This window comes from Oryx dammah, unplaced genomic scaffold (assembly GCF_014754425.2).
Source record: "Oryx dammah isolate SB20612 unplaced genomic scaffold, SCBI_Odam_1.1 HiC_scaffold_2, whole genome shotgun sequence".
NCBI classification, from domain to species: Eukaryota; Metazoa; Chordata; class Mammalia; order Artiodactyla; family Bovidae; genus Oryx; species Oryx dammah.
This window is the reverse complement of record NW_024070186.1, coordinates 161,299,245-161,319,373: the sequence shown is the minus strand read 5'-3', so window position 1 is coordinate 161,319,373 and position 20,129 is coordinate 161,299,245. Positions and strand designations below refer to the sequence as shown.

Sequence of the window (20,129 nt, the reverse complement as noted above, 5' to 3'; positions counted from 1 at the left end):
TGTGGCCAAAGCATTTAGTCATGGACTTCAGAGTGATTCTTATATCTGCCAGGCTGCTAAGAATGTCTGTAATGCCCTGATTAATTCACTATTCAAAACCCAGAGCCTCTCTGGCTATTTGTTCACTGGCATGAGGCTTCTGGTGGCATTCTCCCTTCCTGGACCTTTCTTATGCATGGTTCTTGTCTCCTTGTCATTTATTTGCAGGACTTTTTTCCTCCTGCTCAATTCATAATCAGAGTGCTTTTCCTCTTTCCTGAATTCATAAGTGGTTGTGCAAAATGAGGATCTGGTGCAGGGCCAGGCAGCTGACAACAAACCGCTCGTTTGGCAAGCAAATGTCAAGTTGGTGTATCTCATCCTGCCCAGGAAGGGCCATTCAGCCAACTCCCTGAGGAGCTGGCACAAAATCTCCTGTAATCGGAGCAAACCTGTGATCCCAGGTCAGCACCCCGCCCCTGCCGAAACAGGGTGACAAATGCCAAACACCATGGGGCGGGCACAGTTGCATTGCCAGGTGGGGTTGCAGGAAGGCGGCCCGCCCTGTATCCATCACTGGGAAAATCCATCCTTCTTCTGAGTCTCTTCCAGGCAGGCTCTGTGGATACTGATGCATTAACCTTTAATAGGACTAAAATGTTTTTCTTCAGTGACTCTAACGCTGCCAGAGTCCATCAGGGTTCATAAGAATCAGCGTCTCTTGGCAGATGATGCCTGTGAGATAGGATTCTCAACCACCTTTGCATCCAATCTCCACAGTCCCTGAGTGTATCCTCACACCATCAGGACTTCCCTAACAGTCAGGCTATGAATGGAGAGGCTCCACTGAAAGCAAGTTGGGACTTTTTTTTTGGCCTGCACTAGGTCTTAGTTGCAGAGAAGGCGATGGCACCCCACTCCAGTCCTCTTGCCTGGAAAATCCCATGGACAGAGGAGCCTGGTGGGCTGCAGTCCATGGGGTCGCTAAGAGTCGGACACAACTGAGCGACTTCACTTTCCCTTTTCACTTTCATGCATTGGAGAAGGACACAGCAACCCACTCCAGTGTTCTTGCCTGGAGAATCCCAGGGATGGGGGAGCCTGGTGGGCTGCCGTCTATGGGGTCGCACAGAGTCAGACACAACTGAAGCGACTTAGCAGCAGCAGCAGCAGGGTCTTAGTTGCAGCACGCGTGATCTTCACTGCCATGTGCAGGATCTGCGTTGAAGTATGCGGATCTTTAGTTGCAGCATGCTGGATCTAGCTCCCTGACCAGAGATCAAACCCGGGTCCTCCTGCACTGGGAACACAAAGTGTTAACCACTGGACCACCGGGGAAGTTCCAGAGAGCAGGCTGGAATTTCAAACAAGCTCCTGGGATAACTGAACCTGATCAATGACTAAGGTGTTTCACCAAGTTCAGAAGTCCTAATTCTCAGAGAAAGGCAGGCAGCTATGGATGGGAGACCTGGGAATGTGAAAATGTTAGTTACTCAGTCGTGTCCAACTCTTTGCAACCCCATGGCTGTAGTCCACTGGGCTCCTCTGTCCATGGGATTCTCCAGGCTAGAATACTGGAGTGGGTTGTCCTTCCCTTCTCCAGGGGATCTTCCTGACCCAGGGATCGAACCCAGGTCCCCTGCATTGCAGGTGGGTTCTTTACCACAGTACTACCTGGGAAGCCATGAAAACCTAGGGGCATGTTTCTCCTCTTATGGAGGAGACACAGAGAGTATTAAGCTGTGAAATGGTGTGGGTGAGATACTCATGTCTGCCAAGAGTCTGTAACAGGACCGTAGTAGGCTGCCACCAGGAAGGGATTTAGAGAGATGGTGGGGAGGGCAGCTAAGGTTCTCAGTGTCAGCCAGATCTCCTAGACAAAAGCTTCCAAACTTGGAAAAGCTGTGAGAAAGAGGGTGCCAGCAATTTTTGCTTAGAAGAGCATTAATAGAAACATACTGCATCCCAGTACTGGTACAAATTGTGTCTCCATCACGCATCATAAAGGTTCTAGGAATAATACTCCGACCTCCAAAAGGGCATGAGAGGGGGTAAAACACAGACTCTTGGCCCTCTCTATTCCTTCTGTTCAGTGACGCCTCCAGAACACAGAAGAGCAACGAAAACACTCAGAACCAACGTATGATTTCAAATATTGGTCAAAAAGTTTGTTTGGGTTTTTCCATAACCATAAGATATTACAGAAAAACCCAAATTTTTTGGCCAGCCCAATACCTGGAGTCCATATCTTTCCACTCAGTCATTCCCAAGAACGTGTAACTAACTCCTTTCCCTAAACCACTAAACATACTCTCCACCAAAGTACAATGGGATGAACACTTCAGGGGCCTTCCTAAAACCTATGCACCTTGGTGACATTAATTCTCTCCACTAAAAGAAGAGACAAGGCAAAACACAAAACCAAACTGAAACTCTTTCACTAATGATTGGTTCTGAAGAGTTCTATAAAGTGTTTGTTGCTCAGTCGTATCCAACTCTTTACGACCCTGTGGCCTATAGTCTGCCAGGTTCCTCTGTTCATAGAATTCTCTAGACAAGAATACTGGAGTGGGTAGCCATTTCCTCCTCCAGGGGATCTTCCTGACCCAGGGATGGAACCCAGGTCTCCTGCAGTGCAGGCAGATTCTTTACTGTCTGAGCCACCAGGGAAGCCCCGAAGAGTTCTGTAGATTCTATACAAAAGCCAACACTCAGGCTTTGCCCTAAGAAGTATCAACTATTGTTTTAAAGCAGCAGCTTAAGAGTAATGGCCACACTGATGCAATAGTACACTAAGGAAGAATAATGCACCTAATAAAACTAGCGATTTTCCAATTGCTATTGCTTCTGGAAACACTGATTATGCTAATTAAAGGGTAGAATAGTAAATACCCACTCTTTTGCATCCAATTAAGTGCTCAGATTGCTTCTTAGAAGTATTTGTTGAAAATAGCACTTTTGATTATCGTAGATCCCAAATAAACAGAGTCAAGTGGGTGTGTATGTATGTGTGTGTATACACATGCTCACATATATATTTCTCTCTGGAGCTCATTTCACAAAGCATCATAAATCCTAAAATTTCTATGGGACCAAGTGAGAAAAACCACAGCTTCCTAAGACTACAGCTTGGATACCTTTAAAGAAAGAATATGTGTTAAGAATACAGCACGAGAAAACAATTTCAAGTTGGGAACATCTGAAATTTAACAGGCAAATACCTAGGCACTTAACTAATATGCAGTGCTGCCTAAGCCCCTCACAATGTCAATGTCAGCTTATTCTAAATAATAAAATAGCCAAACTGTGTTCTACAAAACGTTAGAAGTTTCATCCTTCCAGTCAATCCATACTTGAGAGCAAAGTCAATTTACACTTAGAGTTAAACAAACTACCATTGCTAAAAACTGAGAATTATGTCTAATGCCAATCAGAAATGCAATAAATAAATATTAGAGGATTTGCAAGTTAAAGCAACCATAGAAATTCTATTATCAGAAAGGAAAATGTGTTACCTGTAGAGGTTACAAATAAGATACTAGAACCCAAAAGAGAAAGCATTTCTGAAACTATTTCCATAAGTTAATCAAGAGAGAAGGTGGGTTTCCTGCCCCTAAAAGGAGATGTGATTCATGCCTGTCCTAGGTCCCAGGAAAAATGCATTCAACAAGAACAGCCACACTTTCTAGAGGAGGGAATTAGACAGTTTTCAAAGCAAGCAAATTAAGGTAATTTCAGGTTGGGGAAAGTGCTTTAGAGAAAATAAAACTGGATCCCAAAATAGGAAATGAATGCTGGAAGGCAGAAGGGACAATATTTCACCTACAGCTATGGACAGCAGAGTTTCTGGAACTGTGCAAAGCGCTTAGTGTTAGGACTTCTGTCTTGGGTCAAGCTTCCTAAAAGCAGAGCCTGAGGCAGGGACGTAGGGCATGTAACATATGGAGAGAGCTCTCAGGAGACGGGAGTAAGGAAAACTGACGTAGCAGGAGAATGAGCTAAGTGAGATGTGCCCTCTGCAGGATACCAGCTTCAGCCTGATCCCCCAGGAAGCACAGGAACATGAATTGCACCCCCATGTTATCCCACCCTGAAGCCAGGGAGCTGGCTTTATGTCCTGCTGCCGGTCACTGGCCGTGGGCTGCTGAGGATCAAGGAGCAGTATAGGCTACCAACTCAGGTGAGGCAGGTCTGGCCACTTGGCAATGGGATTTTTCCAGAACATGGAGGAACAGTGAGACATTAGCAGCTACCCTCACAGAAATTGATGTGGGTGCACAGGCCCAATAAGGGGATCTGGATGGGGCCCCAACGGCATCCTCTACAACCTCCAAATAGCTTACCTGCCTCTCTCTCTCAAACGGTACATGGTAAGTTTGGCATTATGCTTGGTTATACTTTTCTGCCCAGTCGTACGCCACATAGCCATGACCCAGGTGCTAATACCCCACAGTTCTTCCCATAATTTATTCCCTATACCAAATTGACACCATTACATCAGCACCCTCTCTGGCTCTCAGTTCAGTTCAGTTCAGTCACTCAGTCGTGTCCGACTCTTTGCGACCCCATGAATCGCAGCACGCCAGGCCTCCCTGTCCATCACCATCTCCCTGAGTTCACGCAGACTCACATCCATCGAGTCCGTGATGCCATCCAGCCATCTCATCCTCTGTCGTCCCCTTCTCCTCCTGCCCCCAATCCCTCCCAGTATCAGAGTCTTTTCCAATGAGTCAACTCTTTCCATGAGGTGGCCAAAGTACTGGAGTTTCAGCTTCAGCATCATTCCTTCCCAAGAAATCCCAGGGCTGATCTCCTTCAGAATGGACTGGTTGGATCTCCTTGCAGTCCAAGGGACTCTCAACAGTCTTCTCCAACACCACAGTTCAAAAGCATCAATTCTTCAGTGCTCAGCTTTCTTCACAGTCCAACTCTCACATCCATACATGACCACTGGAAAAACCATAGCCTTGAATAAATGGACCTTTGTTGGCAAAGTAATGTCTCTGCTTTTCAATATGCTATCTAGGTTGGTCATAACTTTTCTTCCAAACTTTTTAGTAGACCTCTTGGCTCTACTAAAGCCGTTGAACTGTAGAGAGTCTTTCAGAATATCCATATCTTCGGTAATACAAGAAGAGTCACAGAACAGCCCTCAAGTTAAGAGCCAAGATGAAGGAAAGTAGTTGCTCCCCAAATAAGCAGATCAGTCATTTATGGAACCAGAAATGTATCAAGTGCCTAGTATGTGCCCAGTCCTGGTTGAAGAGCTGCTTTACAACAACATATTTAGTGAGATGGGTCCATCTTACTGTTAACTAGTTGGTGAGTGTACATAAAATTATTTTATTTTCCTAACAATTTTACCAGGCTTTATCCAAAAAAATTTTTTAAAAACCTTTCTGCTGAGGAACACTATCACTTAATATTTTCATGATTTTGAAATTACTCCTGTTGCTAACACAGCCTCATTTTCGGTCTGAAGACTCAGTTCCACTCATGGTAAAACCTTGATCTCAGATATGAGTCAAAGCTCTGATCCCCAGCACACTCCCTACCCCACCACAGACTCTCTGGTGGCCCCAGCTGCCTGGGAAAGAAGGAGTGTGACCCATGGTCCACTCTCTCGAGCCCCCACCCCACCCCTCTTTCCCCGGTTTACCCACTGGAGACAAGGAGAGGGAAGAGACAAGCAGCTCTTCCCATGACGGCTTTGAAGGAGGCTTTGAAGGAGGCCAGGGCTCTTCTTCTGTTGGCTCTAATCTATGGCCCTGCCTGGTTTCCCACAGCATGACAGACAGGGTGAAGGTGGCTGGGCCACTGACAACAGTTTCAAGGTCAAGCAGCAACCCCAGGCCCTGGTCAGGCCTTGCAAGATTCAGCCACATGTCATGGACGACCCACCACCTTCCTCGGACGTTAGAAATCCCACACTCCCTGTTGCAGCCATTCCTGCCATGACCAGAGGCTACAACCTCAGCTTCCTCTGCAGACTCCAACCCTGGGGTCTACAGGCACATTTCAGTTTCACCTTCAGTGCCCCTCAGGAGACAGAAACTGGAGGAAATAATCATTGCCCCTCTTTACCTGACCGTGCGGTTGGGCCCAATGCTCTTTGTTCCTCACCAGGAAAGATAAAAGCTGAGCTCACTGAACGCTTACCCATGTGCTCCACATGCTTTTAGTCCCCACAACCACCCCACGAGGTGGCATTAACATCCCCACTTTATAGATGAGGAGACAGAGGTGGAGAGCATTTGGGTAACACACATCCAAGTGAAAGAGAAAAGATAAACCCAGGCAATCCAGCAATAAGCACACCTTTAACTTCTCTGTCGTCTGCCTCTGGGTCCGGCATCAAGCAGACATCTGCACAGGGAATAAGATGACAGCCTCCGCTTTTGCAAACACCCCAAAGTCTATAAACATTAGAGATGCGAACAGCTAGGCAGATTCTTTCATCTCTAACAGCCCCAGAGGGAGTCCCCAGGTCTCATCTCATTGGCTCTGGCTGGGACACGGGTCCAAGGCTCAACCAACTGCTGTGGCCAGGGGACACAGTGTCCCCTGACTGGCCAGCCCAGAGCCACACCCCATCTCTGGAACCTAATGTGGAACCAACATACCCTAAACCAGACATGGAGCAAGAGCAGGGAGGAGAGCCTCCAGGGGATGTCAGATGCTCCAAACCTGCAGACGGAGTGGGCGCTGGGCAGGCAAACATATTAACTGTCCACTGCACACACTGGACACACTGGGGAAGGCTTGTGGTGGCTTGTTAGGTCTACAGACAATGAAAAGAGTGCCTGCCAAGTGCCAAAGCACAATGCCCAACACTCTATCTTAAAGCTACCTGGATTAATCCTCAAGAAAGTCCCATCAGCTTCTTGACATTTTACAGGTAGAAACACTGAAACACTATGAGATTAAAGAACTCACTCACCATCGCCAGTTTAGAAAGTACCGTTTCTCCCCCAATCTAAGGAACTTTTTTATTTCTCATTTTGCCATCCCAAATTGGAACACATCTTCCAGTCACTGAAGTGTCAGCGGTTTCACTGGCAGCATTTTTCTTCACAGAAGTGCATAAAATAAGGGCACGTCTCCCAATTATCAGTGTTTTAGATTCCAGGAGATCCTGGTAATGCCAGGAATGAAGCCCAATCCCATCTGCCTCCAAAGCCCACATGTTTTCTATGCATGTTTCTGGACTGGGGCAGGGCTGCCGACATGTTGGGCTTTGCACATGATCAGAAAGACAGAAGAAACGACTCTAACAGGCTTTTATTCTTGCACTTGCAGGGGAGGAAAACAGCGTCATTCCACTATCCCGGGGGAGGCGCCAAGTACCAAGGGGAGGCTGTCCAGCGGTCCCTGGTGGAGTCGTACACCCACCCCAATGGCAACGAGACGGAGTGGAGACAGAACATTGACATCGTCATGAACTGGTTCACCAAGGAAGACTTTGAATTCGTTACCCTGTACTATGGAGAGCCGGATAACGTGGGACACCTCTACGGACCCGACACAGAGAAGAGGAGGGCGATGATTCAGCAAATCGACAGAACCATCGGGTACCTGTTGGAAGCCATTGGGAGGCACAGCTTGACTGAGCACCTCAATGTCATCATCACGTCAGACCATGGCATGACCACCATGAAAAAGAAACCCAACATCACCGAGATCCTCCTAAGCAACTACATCAGCTTCAAGGACTTGGTCCAGTTTGACATTGTGGACTACGGTGGCTTTGGGATGCTCCTGCCCAAACCGGGGCAAGAGGAAGCCGTTTACCAAGCACTGAAGAATGCTCATCCTCACCTCAATGTCTACAAGAAGGAGGAATTTCCAGAACGCTTCCATTTTGCCAAACATGAGCGGGTCCTGCCAATCGTGATGTACGCCGACTCTGGTTATAGCATCAGCGGGGTGAGTGGATTCTAAACCAGAGTCCATCTTGGATCTGGAAGGCAGCCAGTAGGGAAGGACTGTTCTGAAAAAAATTAAAACATAAGGGCATGCATGATGAGTTAGTAGTAACCCACTATTTTCTGAGTGTTCTCCACCTCCTCACATCCTACCCTACCACCCTGCTCCATGTTACCATTATGCAACGATAATGACATATATCTCTGACCAAGGTTGTGTCTTAGTTAGTTAGTTAAGTCGCTCAGTCGTGTCCGACTCTTTGCAACCCCATGGACTATAGCCCACCAACTCCTCCATCCGTGGGATTCTCCAGGCAAGAATACTGGAGTGGGTTGCCATTTCCTTCTCCAGGGGATCTTCCCAACCCAGGGATCAAACCCAGGTCTCCCACATTAGAGGCAGACGCTTTAACCTCTGAGCAATCAGGGAAGCCTAGGGCTGTGTTAAAAATTTAACATGAGTTATTTCATGTTTGGGCTTCCCTGGTTGTTCAGTGATCTACCTCAATGCAGGAATTATAGGAAATGTGGGTTTGATCCCTGGGTCAGGAAGATCCTCTGGAGGAGGAAATGGCAACCTACTTCAGCATTCTTGTCTGGAGAATCCCAAGGACAGAGGAGCCTGGCAGGCTATAGTCCATAGGATCATAAAGAGTCAGAAACAACTGAGCGACTGAGCACACACGCACGCACACACACCCACACCCACACACACACACACATACACACACACACACACACATTTTATTTTTGTTTTCCTAACAACCCTAAGGTAAGAGAAACCCAAGTAAGATGGTAGGTGTTGCAAGAGGGCATCAGAGGGCAGACACACTGAAATCATACTCACAGAAAACTAGTCAATCTAATCACACTAGGACCACAGCCTTGTCTAACTCAATGAAACCAAGCCATGCCTGCGGGGCAACCCAAGATGGGCGGGTCATGGTGGAGAGGCCTGACAGAATGTGGTCCACTGAAGAACGGAATGGTAAGCCACTTCAGTATTCTTGCCTTGAGAACCGCATGAACAGTATGAAAAGGCAAAATGATAGGATACCAAAAGAGGAACTCCCCAGGTCATTAGGTGCCCAATATGCTACTGGAGATCAGTGGAGAAATAACTCCAGAAAGAATGAAGGGATGGAGCCAAAGCAAAAACAATACCCATTTGTGGATGTGACTGGTGATAGAAGCAAGATCCGATGCTGTAAAGAGCAATATTGCATAGGAACCTGGAATGTCAGTTCTATGAATCAAGGCAAATTGGAAGTGGTCAAACAAGAGATGGCAAGGGTGAACATCAACATTCTAGGAATCAGCGAACTAAAATGGACTGGAATGGGTGAATTTAACTCAGATGACCATTATATCTACTACTGCGGGCAAGAATCCCTCAGAAGAAATGGAGTAGCCATCATAGTCAACAAAAGAGTCCAAAATGCAGTACTTGGATGCAATCTCAAAAACGACAGAATGATCTCTGTTCGTCTCCAAGGCAAACCATTCAATATCACAGTTATCCAAGTCTATGCCCCAACCAGTAACACTGAAGAAACTGAAGTTGAACGATTCTATGAAGACCTACAAGACCTCTTAGAACTAACACCCAAAAAAGATGTCCTTTTCATTATAGGGGACTAGAATGCAAAAGTAGGAAGTCAAGAAACACCTGGAGTTTGGCCTTGGAATACGGAATGAAGCAGGGCAAAGACTAATAGAGTTTTGCCAAGAAAATGCACTGGTCACAGAAAACACCCTCTTCCAACAACACAAGAGAAGACTCTACAATAGACATCACCAGATGGTCAACACCGAAATCAGATTGATTATATTCTATGCAGCCAAAGATGGAGAAGCTCTATACAGTCAACAAAAACAAGACCAGGAGCTGACTGTGGCTCAGATCATGAACTCCTTATTACCAAATTCAGACTCAAATTGAAGAAAGTAGGGAAAACCACTAGACCATTCAGGTATGACGTAAATCAAATCCCTTATGATTATACAGTGGAAGTGAGAAAAAGATTTAAGGGCCTAGATCTGATAGATAGAGTGCCTGATGAACTATGGACTGAGGTTTGTGATATTGTATAGGAGACAGGGATCAAGACCATCCCCATGGAAAAGAAATGCAAAAAAGCAAAATGGCTGTCTGGGGAGGCCTTACAAATAGCTGTGAAAAGAAGAGAAGCAAAAAGCAAAGGAGAAAAGGAAAGATATAACCATCTGAATGCAGAGTTCCAAAGAATAGCAAGAAGAGATAAGAAAGCCTTCTTCAGCGATCAATGCAAAGAAATAGAGGAAAACAACAGAATGGGAAAGACTAGAGATCTCTTCAAGAAAATTAGAGATACCAAGGGAACATTTCATGCAAAGATGAGCTCAATAAAGGACAGAAATGGTATGGACCTAACAGAAGCAGAAGATATTAAGAAGAGGTGGCAAGAATACATGGAAGAACTGTACAAAAAAGATCTTCATGACCCAGATAATCATGATGATGTGATCACTAATCTAGAGCCAGACATCTTGGAATGTGAAGTCAAGTGGGCCTTAGAAAGCATCACTACGAACAAAGCTAGTGGAGGTGATGGAATTCCAGCTGAGCTGTTTCATATCCTGAAAGATGATGCTGTGAAAGTGCTGCACTCAAGATGCCAGCACATTTGGAAAACTCAGCAGTGGCCACAGGACTGGAAAAGGTCACTTTTCATTCCAATCCCAAAGAAAGGCAATGCCAAAGAATGCTCAAACTACCGCACAATTGCACTCATCTCACATGCTAGTAAAGTAATGCTCAAAATTCTCCAAGCCAGGCTTCAGCAATATGTGAACCATGAACTCCCTGATGTTCAAGCTGGTTTTAGAAAAGGCAGAGGAACCAGAGATCAAATTGCCAACATCCACTGGATCATGGAAAAAGCAAGAGAGTTCCAGAAAAACATCTATTTCTGCTTTATTGACTATGCCAAAGCCTTTGACTGTGTGGATCACAATAAACTGTGGAAAATTCTGAAAGAGATGGGAATACCAGACCACCTGACCTGCCTCTTGAGAAATCTGTATGCAGGTCAGGAAGCAATGGTTAGAACTGGACATGGAACAACAGACTGGTTCCAAATAGGAAAAGGAGTACGTCAAGGCTGTATATTGTAACCCCGCTTATTTAACTTATATGCAGAGTACATCATGAGAAATTCTGGGCTGGAAGAAGCACAAGCTGGAATCAAGATTGCCGGGAGAAATATCAATAACCTCAGATATGCAGATGACACCACCCTTATGGCAGAAAGTGAAGAGCAACTCAAAAGCCTCTTGATGAAAGTGAAAGAGGAGAGCGAAAAAGTTGGCTTAAAGCTCAACATTCAGAAAACAGAGATCATGGCATCTGGTCCCATCACTTCATGGGAAATAGATGGGAAAACAGTAGAAACAGTGTCAGACTTTATTTTTGGGGGCTCCAAAATCACTGCAGATGGTGATTGCAGCCATGAAATTAAAAGACGCTTACTCCTTGGAAGAAAAGTTATGACCAACCTAGATAGTATATTGAAAAGCAGAGACATTACTTTGCCGACTAAGGTCCATCTAGTCAAGGCTATGGTTTTTCCTGTGGTCATGTATGGATGTGAGAGTTGGACTGTGAAGAAGGCTGAGCGCCGAATAATTGATGCTTTTGAACTGTGGTGTTGGAGAAGACTGTTGAGAGTCCCTTGGACTGCAAGGAGATCCAACCAGTCCATTCTGAAGGAGATCAACCCTGGGATTTCTTTGGAAGAAATGATGCTAAAGCTGAAGCTCCAGTACTTTGGCCACCTCATGGGAAGAGTTGACTCATTGGAAAAGACTCTGATGCTGGGAGGGATTGGGGGCAGGAGGAGAAGGGGACGACAGAGGATGAGATGGCTGGATGGCATCACGGACTCGATGGACGTGAGTCTGAGTGAACTCCGGGAGATTGTGATGGACAGGGTGGCCTGGCGTGCTGCTGTTCATGGGGTCGCAAAGAGTCGGACACAACTGAGCGACTGAACTGAACTGAACAACCCTAAAGGTTGATTCTCTTATCTTCCCTTTGTAATCAGGAAGAAACCAAAGCTGGAGAGTAGTGATTTGGTGTTGGAAATGTAAGACTGATATACAAACCCAAGCCTATGTGTTGGATCAACAAGAGATTAACACCCCTCTCTCCCCGCAAAAAACACCTTCTAGTTCCTATTTGCATATAGTCAAAAGAAAAAAGACAATCCTGATCACATAAAAATTTATACACAGATGCCCATGGCAGCATTATTCATAATAAACAAAAGGTGGAAACAACCAAAATGCCCATCAACTGATGAATGGATAAACAAAACAGGGTCTAGCCATACAGTGGAATACTATGTAGCCATTAAAAGGAAATGAAGTACTGCACACATTATCATTTGAATGAACCTTGAGAACATAAGGCTCAGTGAAAGAAGTCAGATAGGAGAGACCACATATTGTATGATTCCATTTAAATGAAATGTCCAGAATACACAAATCTATAGATATGGAGCATAGATTGGTGGTTGTCTAGGACCAGAGGAAGTTGTAGGGAGATTGGGGAGTAACTGCTGAAGGGTATAGGCTTTCTTTTTTGGGTGATGGAAGTGTTCTAAAATTGATTATGATGATAGTTTCACAACTCTGTGAATATACTAGATACCATTGAATCGCATATTTTAAATGGATACATTGCATTGTATATGAATTATATCTCAACACAGCTGTTATGAAAAAAATAAGAAGCCAAAATCAATGCTAATTGTGAGACATACATGGGGTCTTTTTTTTTTAACTACCAACCAGTAATTCATGACAGAACAAAGTTTAAGTGATGCTTCAGTATCACATGACAGAAGACTGTCTCAGGTACAACCTGAAGAATCCTTGTCTAAGGCTATGAACAGAAGCCAAACATCATAATTACATTTGCAATATGTATACTCTTAGGTTGCTGAAAGTTCAGGTATAACAGTCTGGGAAAGCTCATAAGGTTATTGTTTAATATTGGTGGAAACATTTACAGTAAAATGCAAAACTTAACTGGTATTTTGTAAGCCCCCACGTGGCCCGGAGCAAAGGCCCTGCCAAGAAGTTTCCATAGCACTGACCTCTTTGTAAACCTGGTTAATGATGTCACAGTTTGAGAGGGATGATAAGACCTTTAATTGGACAGTCATATTCCCAGAATGACCAACCAGATAGTTTAAGGGATGGGATGCAGTGATCAGTTTAATCTTCTGGCAAACTGTCTGTTAGACCGAAAATCTTTTGTGTCTCAATGCTCTAATTGAGTCCACTGCTCATATTCCCACCCACCTGCCTGCCTTGATGTGCAGAGCAGAGTGGGTGTGACCCTTCTCTATTAGGATTAGGGAGCTTGCAAAGAACATGAAGGCATTACTGGGATCACTTAACTGTTCTTAACAGGCTGCTCGATGGCATCAAGTTCTTCCCAGGTGGCACAGTGGTAAAGAATCCACCTGCCAATGCAGGAGACACAGACATGGATTTGATCCCTGGGTGGGGAAGATCCCCTGCCGTAGGAAATGGCAACCCTGCTCCAGTATTCTTGCCTGGGAAATCCCATGGACAGAGGAGCCTGGAAGGCTACAGTCCATGGGGTTGCAGAGCTAGACATGACTGAGTGACTGAGCACAAGAGCACAGCATGGCCTCAGATAACTTTGGACTGGTTTCTTTAGCCAGGTGAGGGAGCCTGAGCTGAGCAGACAGGCACCAAGACAACTATGAGACCAACTTTTCAATACATAGAGATCACATGTCTGACATGCCAGAGTATCTGTTGGTCCCAAGAAAATAAGAAAATATAAACAGTGCTGTGGTGTGACTGATGTTACCTTGTCACTTGAAAAGGGGTCAGACGAAAGTCTATCTAGTACTCATTAAACAATTACCTACAGTCCTGATACCCTCCTCTTTAATCCTTCTCTCCCCACCCCCCACAAAAAAAAAATATATACGCAATTTTGTGCCATAAGAAACAACATACTTGGGGACTTTCCTGTTGGTTCAGTGGCTAAGACTCTGAGCTCCCAATGCAGGGGGCCCAAACTCAATCCTTGACCCCACAAGCCCCAACTAGGAGTGTGCCACAACTAAGACCTGGCGAAGCCAAATAAATAAATAAATATTTTTGAAAAAGAAAATAAATGCTCCTAGCTCTAGACCCAGTCTGGGTTCAAATACCTACTCCAACATTGGCTACTACATGACTCAGGGTAGGTTATTCATCTGTAAAATGGCAGTGATGCGGATAGAGCCTTCACATTATAAAACATTCAGAACAATTCTTGGTGCACAGTGAGCCCTCTATGTTTGTGCCTATTAGGACTGTCAGTATTACTATCTTATTACTGTTTCTAACAGGTGTGCTTTTCTTTGAAAAAGAAAGTGTTAGTCACTCAGTAGTGTCTGACTCCTTGTGACCCCACACACCAGGCTCCTCTGTCCACAGAATTCTCCAGGCAAGAATACTGGAGTGGGTTGCCATTTCCCACTCCAGGGTATCTTCCTGACCCAGGGACTGAACCCAGGAATCGCAAATTGTAGGCAGCTTCTTTACCATCTGAGCCACCAGGGCAGTTGAGAGCTTTATTCTCTTCCTTAAAGATCTTCCATTCCCGCTCCTCTCTGCCACTGCAGAGAGCAGTGTCCTTCCTTGTCATTTAAACGCTCAAAGATTTCCTGGATCTAACAACTATGGAATTAACTAAGGGGCAATTTTCTTTCAGAGGACTGGAATCTTAAATGACTGTTTCGTTGTTATTATTTTTCAGCAAATTATACTATATTTCAACAAAGGAGATCATGGTTTTGATAATGTCTACATGGACATGAAGACTATATTCAGAGCTTTTGGGCCTGATTTCAAGAAGAATCACCTGGCTGAACCTTTTGACAGCATCCACATCTACCCGCTCATGTGTAAGCTCCTGGGGGTTACCCCTGAGCCCCACAATGGCTCCCTGGCAGTCACCCAGGACATGCTGGTAGACACTTACAACCAGCAAACAGGTGAGACACAAAAGCCACCACCAAGAGATTGGTAGTGTGGCCTGTTCTGTCCGGAGATAAAGAAGATTCAAAAAGGGGTTTTCTGAATGGGGGGAATATCAAGCCGAACAATTCTGTTTCCTGGCAGCTTCAGTGCCCCCAGCACAAGATTATCAGCAGCGGCTGTGAACAGGTAGCAGATGAAGGAGGAAATCCCTCGCTGTGTTGGTGACATTTTATACAGTGCCTATGGGGCAAAAAGGAAGGCTCTCCATAAAGGAAACCAGGCAATAATCCTTCTGAGCCTCAGAAAGCATGTAGCGTCTGCCCCCCAGATGCCCCTTGTAGATTCTGAAAAGCGGCCTTCCTTCAGCAACTCTGTGCATGCTGGTACCCAGAGGAAAGCTGCTCACAGGAGAGAAACAAAGCTTTAGTGCTCTTCTCATGGCTAGAAATGGGGGCAGGGGTTCCTGTAAATGAGGTTGAGAATCCTTAAGACTTCAAAAAACTAAATCTCGGTGATATAAAGGAAGAAAGGAAGCATCTCTGGGAATTCGGCTGTTTACAAACACTCGCCAGCATTTCTTCTGTGGGGAGACTTAGTGCCCAGTGATTTATCAGATGCTTAGAACAACCACACTCAGTCGAAATGGAATACAAGGAACAGCTCCCTGCACTCTTCCCTTCTGCCAAGCCACTACCCACAATCTTCCCTGGTGGTTCAGACGGTAAAGAATCTGCCCAATGCGGGAGACCTGGGTTTGGTTCCTGGGCTGGGAAGATCCCCTGGAGAAGGAAATAGTTACCCGCTACAGTATTCTTGCCTGGAGAATACCATGGACAGAGAAGCCTTGCAGACTACAGTCCATGGGGGTCACAGAGTCGGGGACACAACTGAGCAACTTGAAACTAGACCCACAATCTTCATGTGAATTTACTATAAACAAGATGTTCTGCAGAAAACTAAATGAATGACAATTCTCTAAGTTATTGAGAATTTCTTTTTAAGTTTTAGAGTTTTGCTACAACTCTTTGGCCCCTACACCTGCCCCATATGTAATCCTGGGAGCCTGGGGTGAGGTGTGTTTGATCATCCGTTATTGATAAGCAGGACATCCCACCAACTGATTTTCAACGAATTGGCTTTTAGCAAATTGGTCATTTGGCAAAGTGGTCATTAGGCAAATGGGTCATTTGGTGAATAGGTCATTTAGTAAATCGGCTTTCAATGACTTGTCCTATGAGATTTCTCTACAGTGAGCACTTTCTTGGGTTAAATGTACATTTCGTTTCCATAATTAATATTCACCATTGCCTGGATAGGAAACTTCCCAGAGACCCAGGAGCAGCCTCTTAATCAGATCGTTTAAAACCATCTGATTTTTTATTAACAGGAGCAGAGATGAAGAGGGCATCTGCTCTCCAAAACGCAGCAATCGGTCTCACAGTTGTCACAGGAGTCCTTGTGGTTCTGTTTGTCGCTGGTGTGACATTCACAGTCTTTTATCGGAAAAAAATGTGAGTAGTCTGAGAGTTTTCTGTGGTTGATCAGTGCACACTGTAATAACCCATTTCAACCACTTTCTGAGTGTGTCAGGGTCCAGCACTTTGAGGACCCAACAACCAGGGATATCTTTGTGAACTTGCAGTCTGGGCAGTGGTACAGGGACCAGGACTCAGAAGAGCCCCCAGCTTGGTTTGATCTCAAAAATCTTGATTTTTAACAAAGACCCCATTTTCATTTTGCACTGGGCACCAAAAACTATTTTCCAGTTGCATTTGTTTCCCAGGACTGCCATAACAAAGCACCACATACTGGAGTGGCTTACAACAATAGAAACTCGTCTCGTGGAACTGGAGGCTAGACATCTGAGATCAAAGTATTCACTTGATCCTTCTGAAATGTGTAGGGAAGAAGTCTTCCTGGCTTCTACTAGCTCCTGGTGGTTGCCAGCAATCCTTGGCATTCCTCGGCTTGTAGACACAATCTCTGCGTCCACTATCACACGGCCAACTTCTCTCTGAATCTGTCTTCATATGGCATTCTCTCTTAAAAGGACACCAATCATGGAATTCACAGCCGCCTGTATTCCAGTATGATCTCCTAACTTAATTACACCTGCAGAGACCCTATTTCCAAATGAGGTCATGACTTCCAATACATCCTTTCGGGGGAACACAGTTCAACCCATAACACTGGTCCTGCCATCAACAAAAGCACTCGATGGCCCTGGTACACTGCTCTCTACATCTCCATAGTTACACCAGGAGACTGAGCCTCTCACATCCCGTGTGACACTCAATCCTGACCATGCCTCTGCTTTCAAAGAGCTCCTGTCTCAACAGCGTGGAGGCCTCCTGAACACCATAAACAGCCTAAGGAAACTCAGAACTTTACTTAACCTTAACTCCATTACAAAGCCCACATTTAATGTAATTTATATTTGAACTATAAAATTTTCCTATAAGTTGAAACATGACCTATAAAAGTCTCTATACCCTGAAGCAACCTTTTAGAAAGAAATCAATTGGTCCTTTTCTGCAGAAACCATTAGCCATAGAAGAGAGAAAGGAAAAACCTCAAGGTACTGATTGAATGGCCATTCCCACAGCATAATTTCTAAAAGATAACCATTTCATATAGTTAAAATGTATTGGTTTTTCATCATCCACCATCACCATCATCATCATTATTAAAGAAAGTCTCAAATCCAGAAGTTGAATCTTTACTATAGTGTATGCATATATGCATGTCTTCTGCCACTGAAAGGACTGTTTAGATATACCCTAAAGCTTCTCTCCACATCAATACCACTGGAATTTTCACTTTCTATGTTAAATAGCAGACCTAATCTTCAAAAACACCTGAACACACCACATCTGTGAGGTCCATAGGCCATTACAAATCCCTTCAGTGCCTTGATCCTTCCAAGCTCAGGTGTGAGATATATTACCTATGACCTTTGTCCCTCCCAAGAGCCCACAGACAAAGATACAGGTATCGTCTGTGTGCAGGTCAGTGGTGTGGCCCACTCAGGGGCCTTCCACAATCTGCCTCCCATCTATGGCGTCAGGGAGGCTAGACAAGCCTAGATTTATTAATATCTTAGTATAACATCATGCAGCATCACTTACTCTGGTATTGACCCTGTATGCCCTTTCGTTCCTCAGAGGAAAGATAATTAATAGCTATTATGTGTGTTAATAGAAAGCTTGGTATTCATGAGTTTGACCCATTCCCATTGGTTTCCACTCTCCACTGCAGGCAGAGAGCTGACCAAAACAGCACAAGTGAGCCAGTACGCATGACCAGGCTCTAACATCGTTCCTTCAGGACCAAGATCCAATCATCTTACATCAGATGTTTCTACCCCAGGATGCTGTGACTCAGAGGATTTATGCAATGTCTTAGACCCAGAAACCTTTAATTCCTTGTAAAAACACAGCGATAACCACAGTTCACACTCTACTTCAATCAACTGTTGATGGAATAAAAGACAATTTTTGTCAGATCCTGTGCTCACATGGTTCTTGTAGAAGAACAGATATGAGAACAAATGCATTCAATTAGAATTAATTTTCCTCTCTTGTTCTCATAGCTGAGCAGGGCTCAAGTGTTTCTCATCTGAAAGGGGTAATAAGACTCATCTGTCCCCATCAACTGCATTGTGCAAGTATATTTAACAAATTAGCTCCCAAGATGCTTCCAAATAGTTATTTCAAGAGATTTATGAAGGTAAACTTATTAGATTCTGAACACAGTTCAAACTCCAGGGGCAGCACCAGTGCCTTTCACTGTCCTGCTTTTTACTCAAGACATAATAAGGTCAAATGGAAGTAACTTTTTTTCTTTTCTTCCCCATCCCCACCTGTGTACCATTCTGACTCTTCTTCCAGATTCCTTTCCCTGCAAAGTCAAAGTTCCCACTGTAAGCCCCCATAGTTCCATGTGCTCACTGGCACTGTATATATTGCCATTGTGCTTCTATATTTATTTGTGTGATAATTAGTTCAATACCTATTTCCCCCATGAAACCCTGAGCCCCTGGAGGGCAGGGAACCACTCCTGGTTCTTCTCAATGTTGCATCCTCAGTGCCTGATAGTACCAGGCACATAAGGTGAGGTATTAGTTGCTCAGTCATGTCCGACTCTTTGCGACACCATGGACTATGGCCTGCCAGGCTCTTCTGTTCATGGAATTCTCCAGGCAAGAATAATGGAGTAGGCTGCCATTCCCTTGTCCAGGGGATCTTCCCAACCCAGGAATCGAACCTGGGTCTCCTGCATTGTAGGCAGATTCTTTACTACTGAACCACCAGGGAAGCCCTACCAGGACCGTAGTTTATGCTTAAAAAGTATTTGGTGAATTAAAGACTCTGTGGGTTAGAGACAGATCCTAATTGGGGTCTGGGGGAGCAAGGGTTCCTATCTGTGTTGGGAGAAATCAATGAAATCAGAGTAATCATGGTTAAACCCATCACACATATAGCCTGCCTCCACTGTTCAAGTTCACTTTATTTGATGCTACAAATGATTTTCACGTACCCCCCAAGCCTAAACAATAAAATGTTCACCCAGGTTGTTTTCCAGGAAGGTGGAGTCAGCTGTGTCTAGTTCAAGCCAGTTAAGACTGATTAGGACCACCAACCCTCCAACTGGGCATGGGGGAGCTTGGTGACCTTTGACGTCAGAGAGTCAAAAACTCCACCTTCAGAACCTGCTATTTTTTGAACAATGGTCTCATGAAGAAGCCTATAGTTTAGTTGCCCTTGCATGAAACAACTATGACCTCACCTTTTACTTATTTCCAATCACCTCATTCCACGCCCACCTTGGTGCCAAACCACCCTGCTTCTTTAGTCCATAAACACCCCACAGCCCCTCCTCTGCCCGTCCACAGGGAGGCAGATTTGAGGTTTGTTTCCTCGTATCGAGTGGCTGCCTCATGAATAAATCCCTTCTCTGCCTCAAATCTCAGCGTCTGGCAAATGAGTCTGGTTGGGTAATGAGGTGAGCCTCCTAGCTGCACCCAGGGCCTCCTCATCCCTCTCCCGCCTTCAGAAATATGGCCTGCCCACGGTTCCCACAGTAGAAGTTGTTTCAGGAATGCAGCCTTGAGAGAGCGAGGTGCTGAGGAGACACTGGACCACGTGCTGACTGGACGCTGTGAAGGCCTCC

The 20,129-nt window shown here is 45.0% G+C and overlaps 2 protein-coding genes across 2 annotated transcripts in view; both read left to right on the top strand.

Moving 5' to 3' along the window:
* Positions 1 to 7,920, top strand: part of LOC120882420 (ectonucleotide pyrophosphatase/phosphodiesterase family member 7-like) — a 29,533-nt gene extending 21,613 nt beyond the window's left edge. Inside the window, exon 3 of the mRNA XM_040266419.1 lies at positions 7,279 to 7,920. Coding sequence (XP_040122353.1) covers positions 7,279 to 7,920 — 642 coding nt within the window. The remainder of the gene's footprint in view (positions 1 to 7,278) is intronic.
* Positions 7,921 to 14,747: 6,827 nt separating this feature from the next.
* Positions 14,748 to 18,412, top strand: LOC120874743 (ectonucleotide pyrophosphatase/phosphodiesterase family member 7-like). Its single transcript, XM_040256383.1, has 3 exons — positions 14,748 to 14,971; positions 16,345 to 16,468; positions 18,216 to 18,412. The coding sequence occupies exons 1-3, from the start codon at positions 14,785 to 14,787 to the stop codon at positions 18,268 to 18,270; spliced, it is 366 nt and encodes a 121-aa protein (XP_040112317.1). The 5' UTR covers positions 14,748 to 14,784; the 3' UTR covers positions 18,271 to 18,412.
* The last annotated feature ends 1,717 nt before the right edge of the window (positions 18,413 to 20,129 follow it).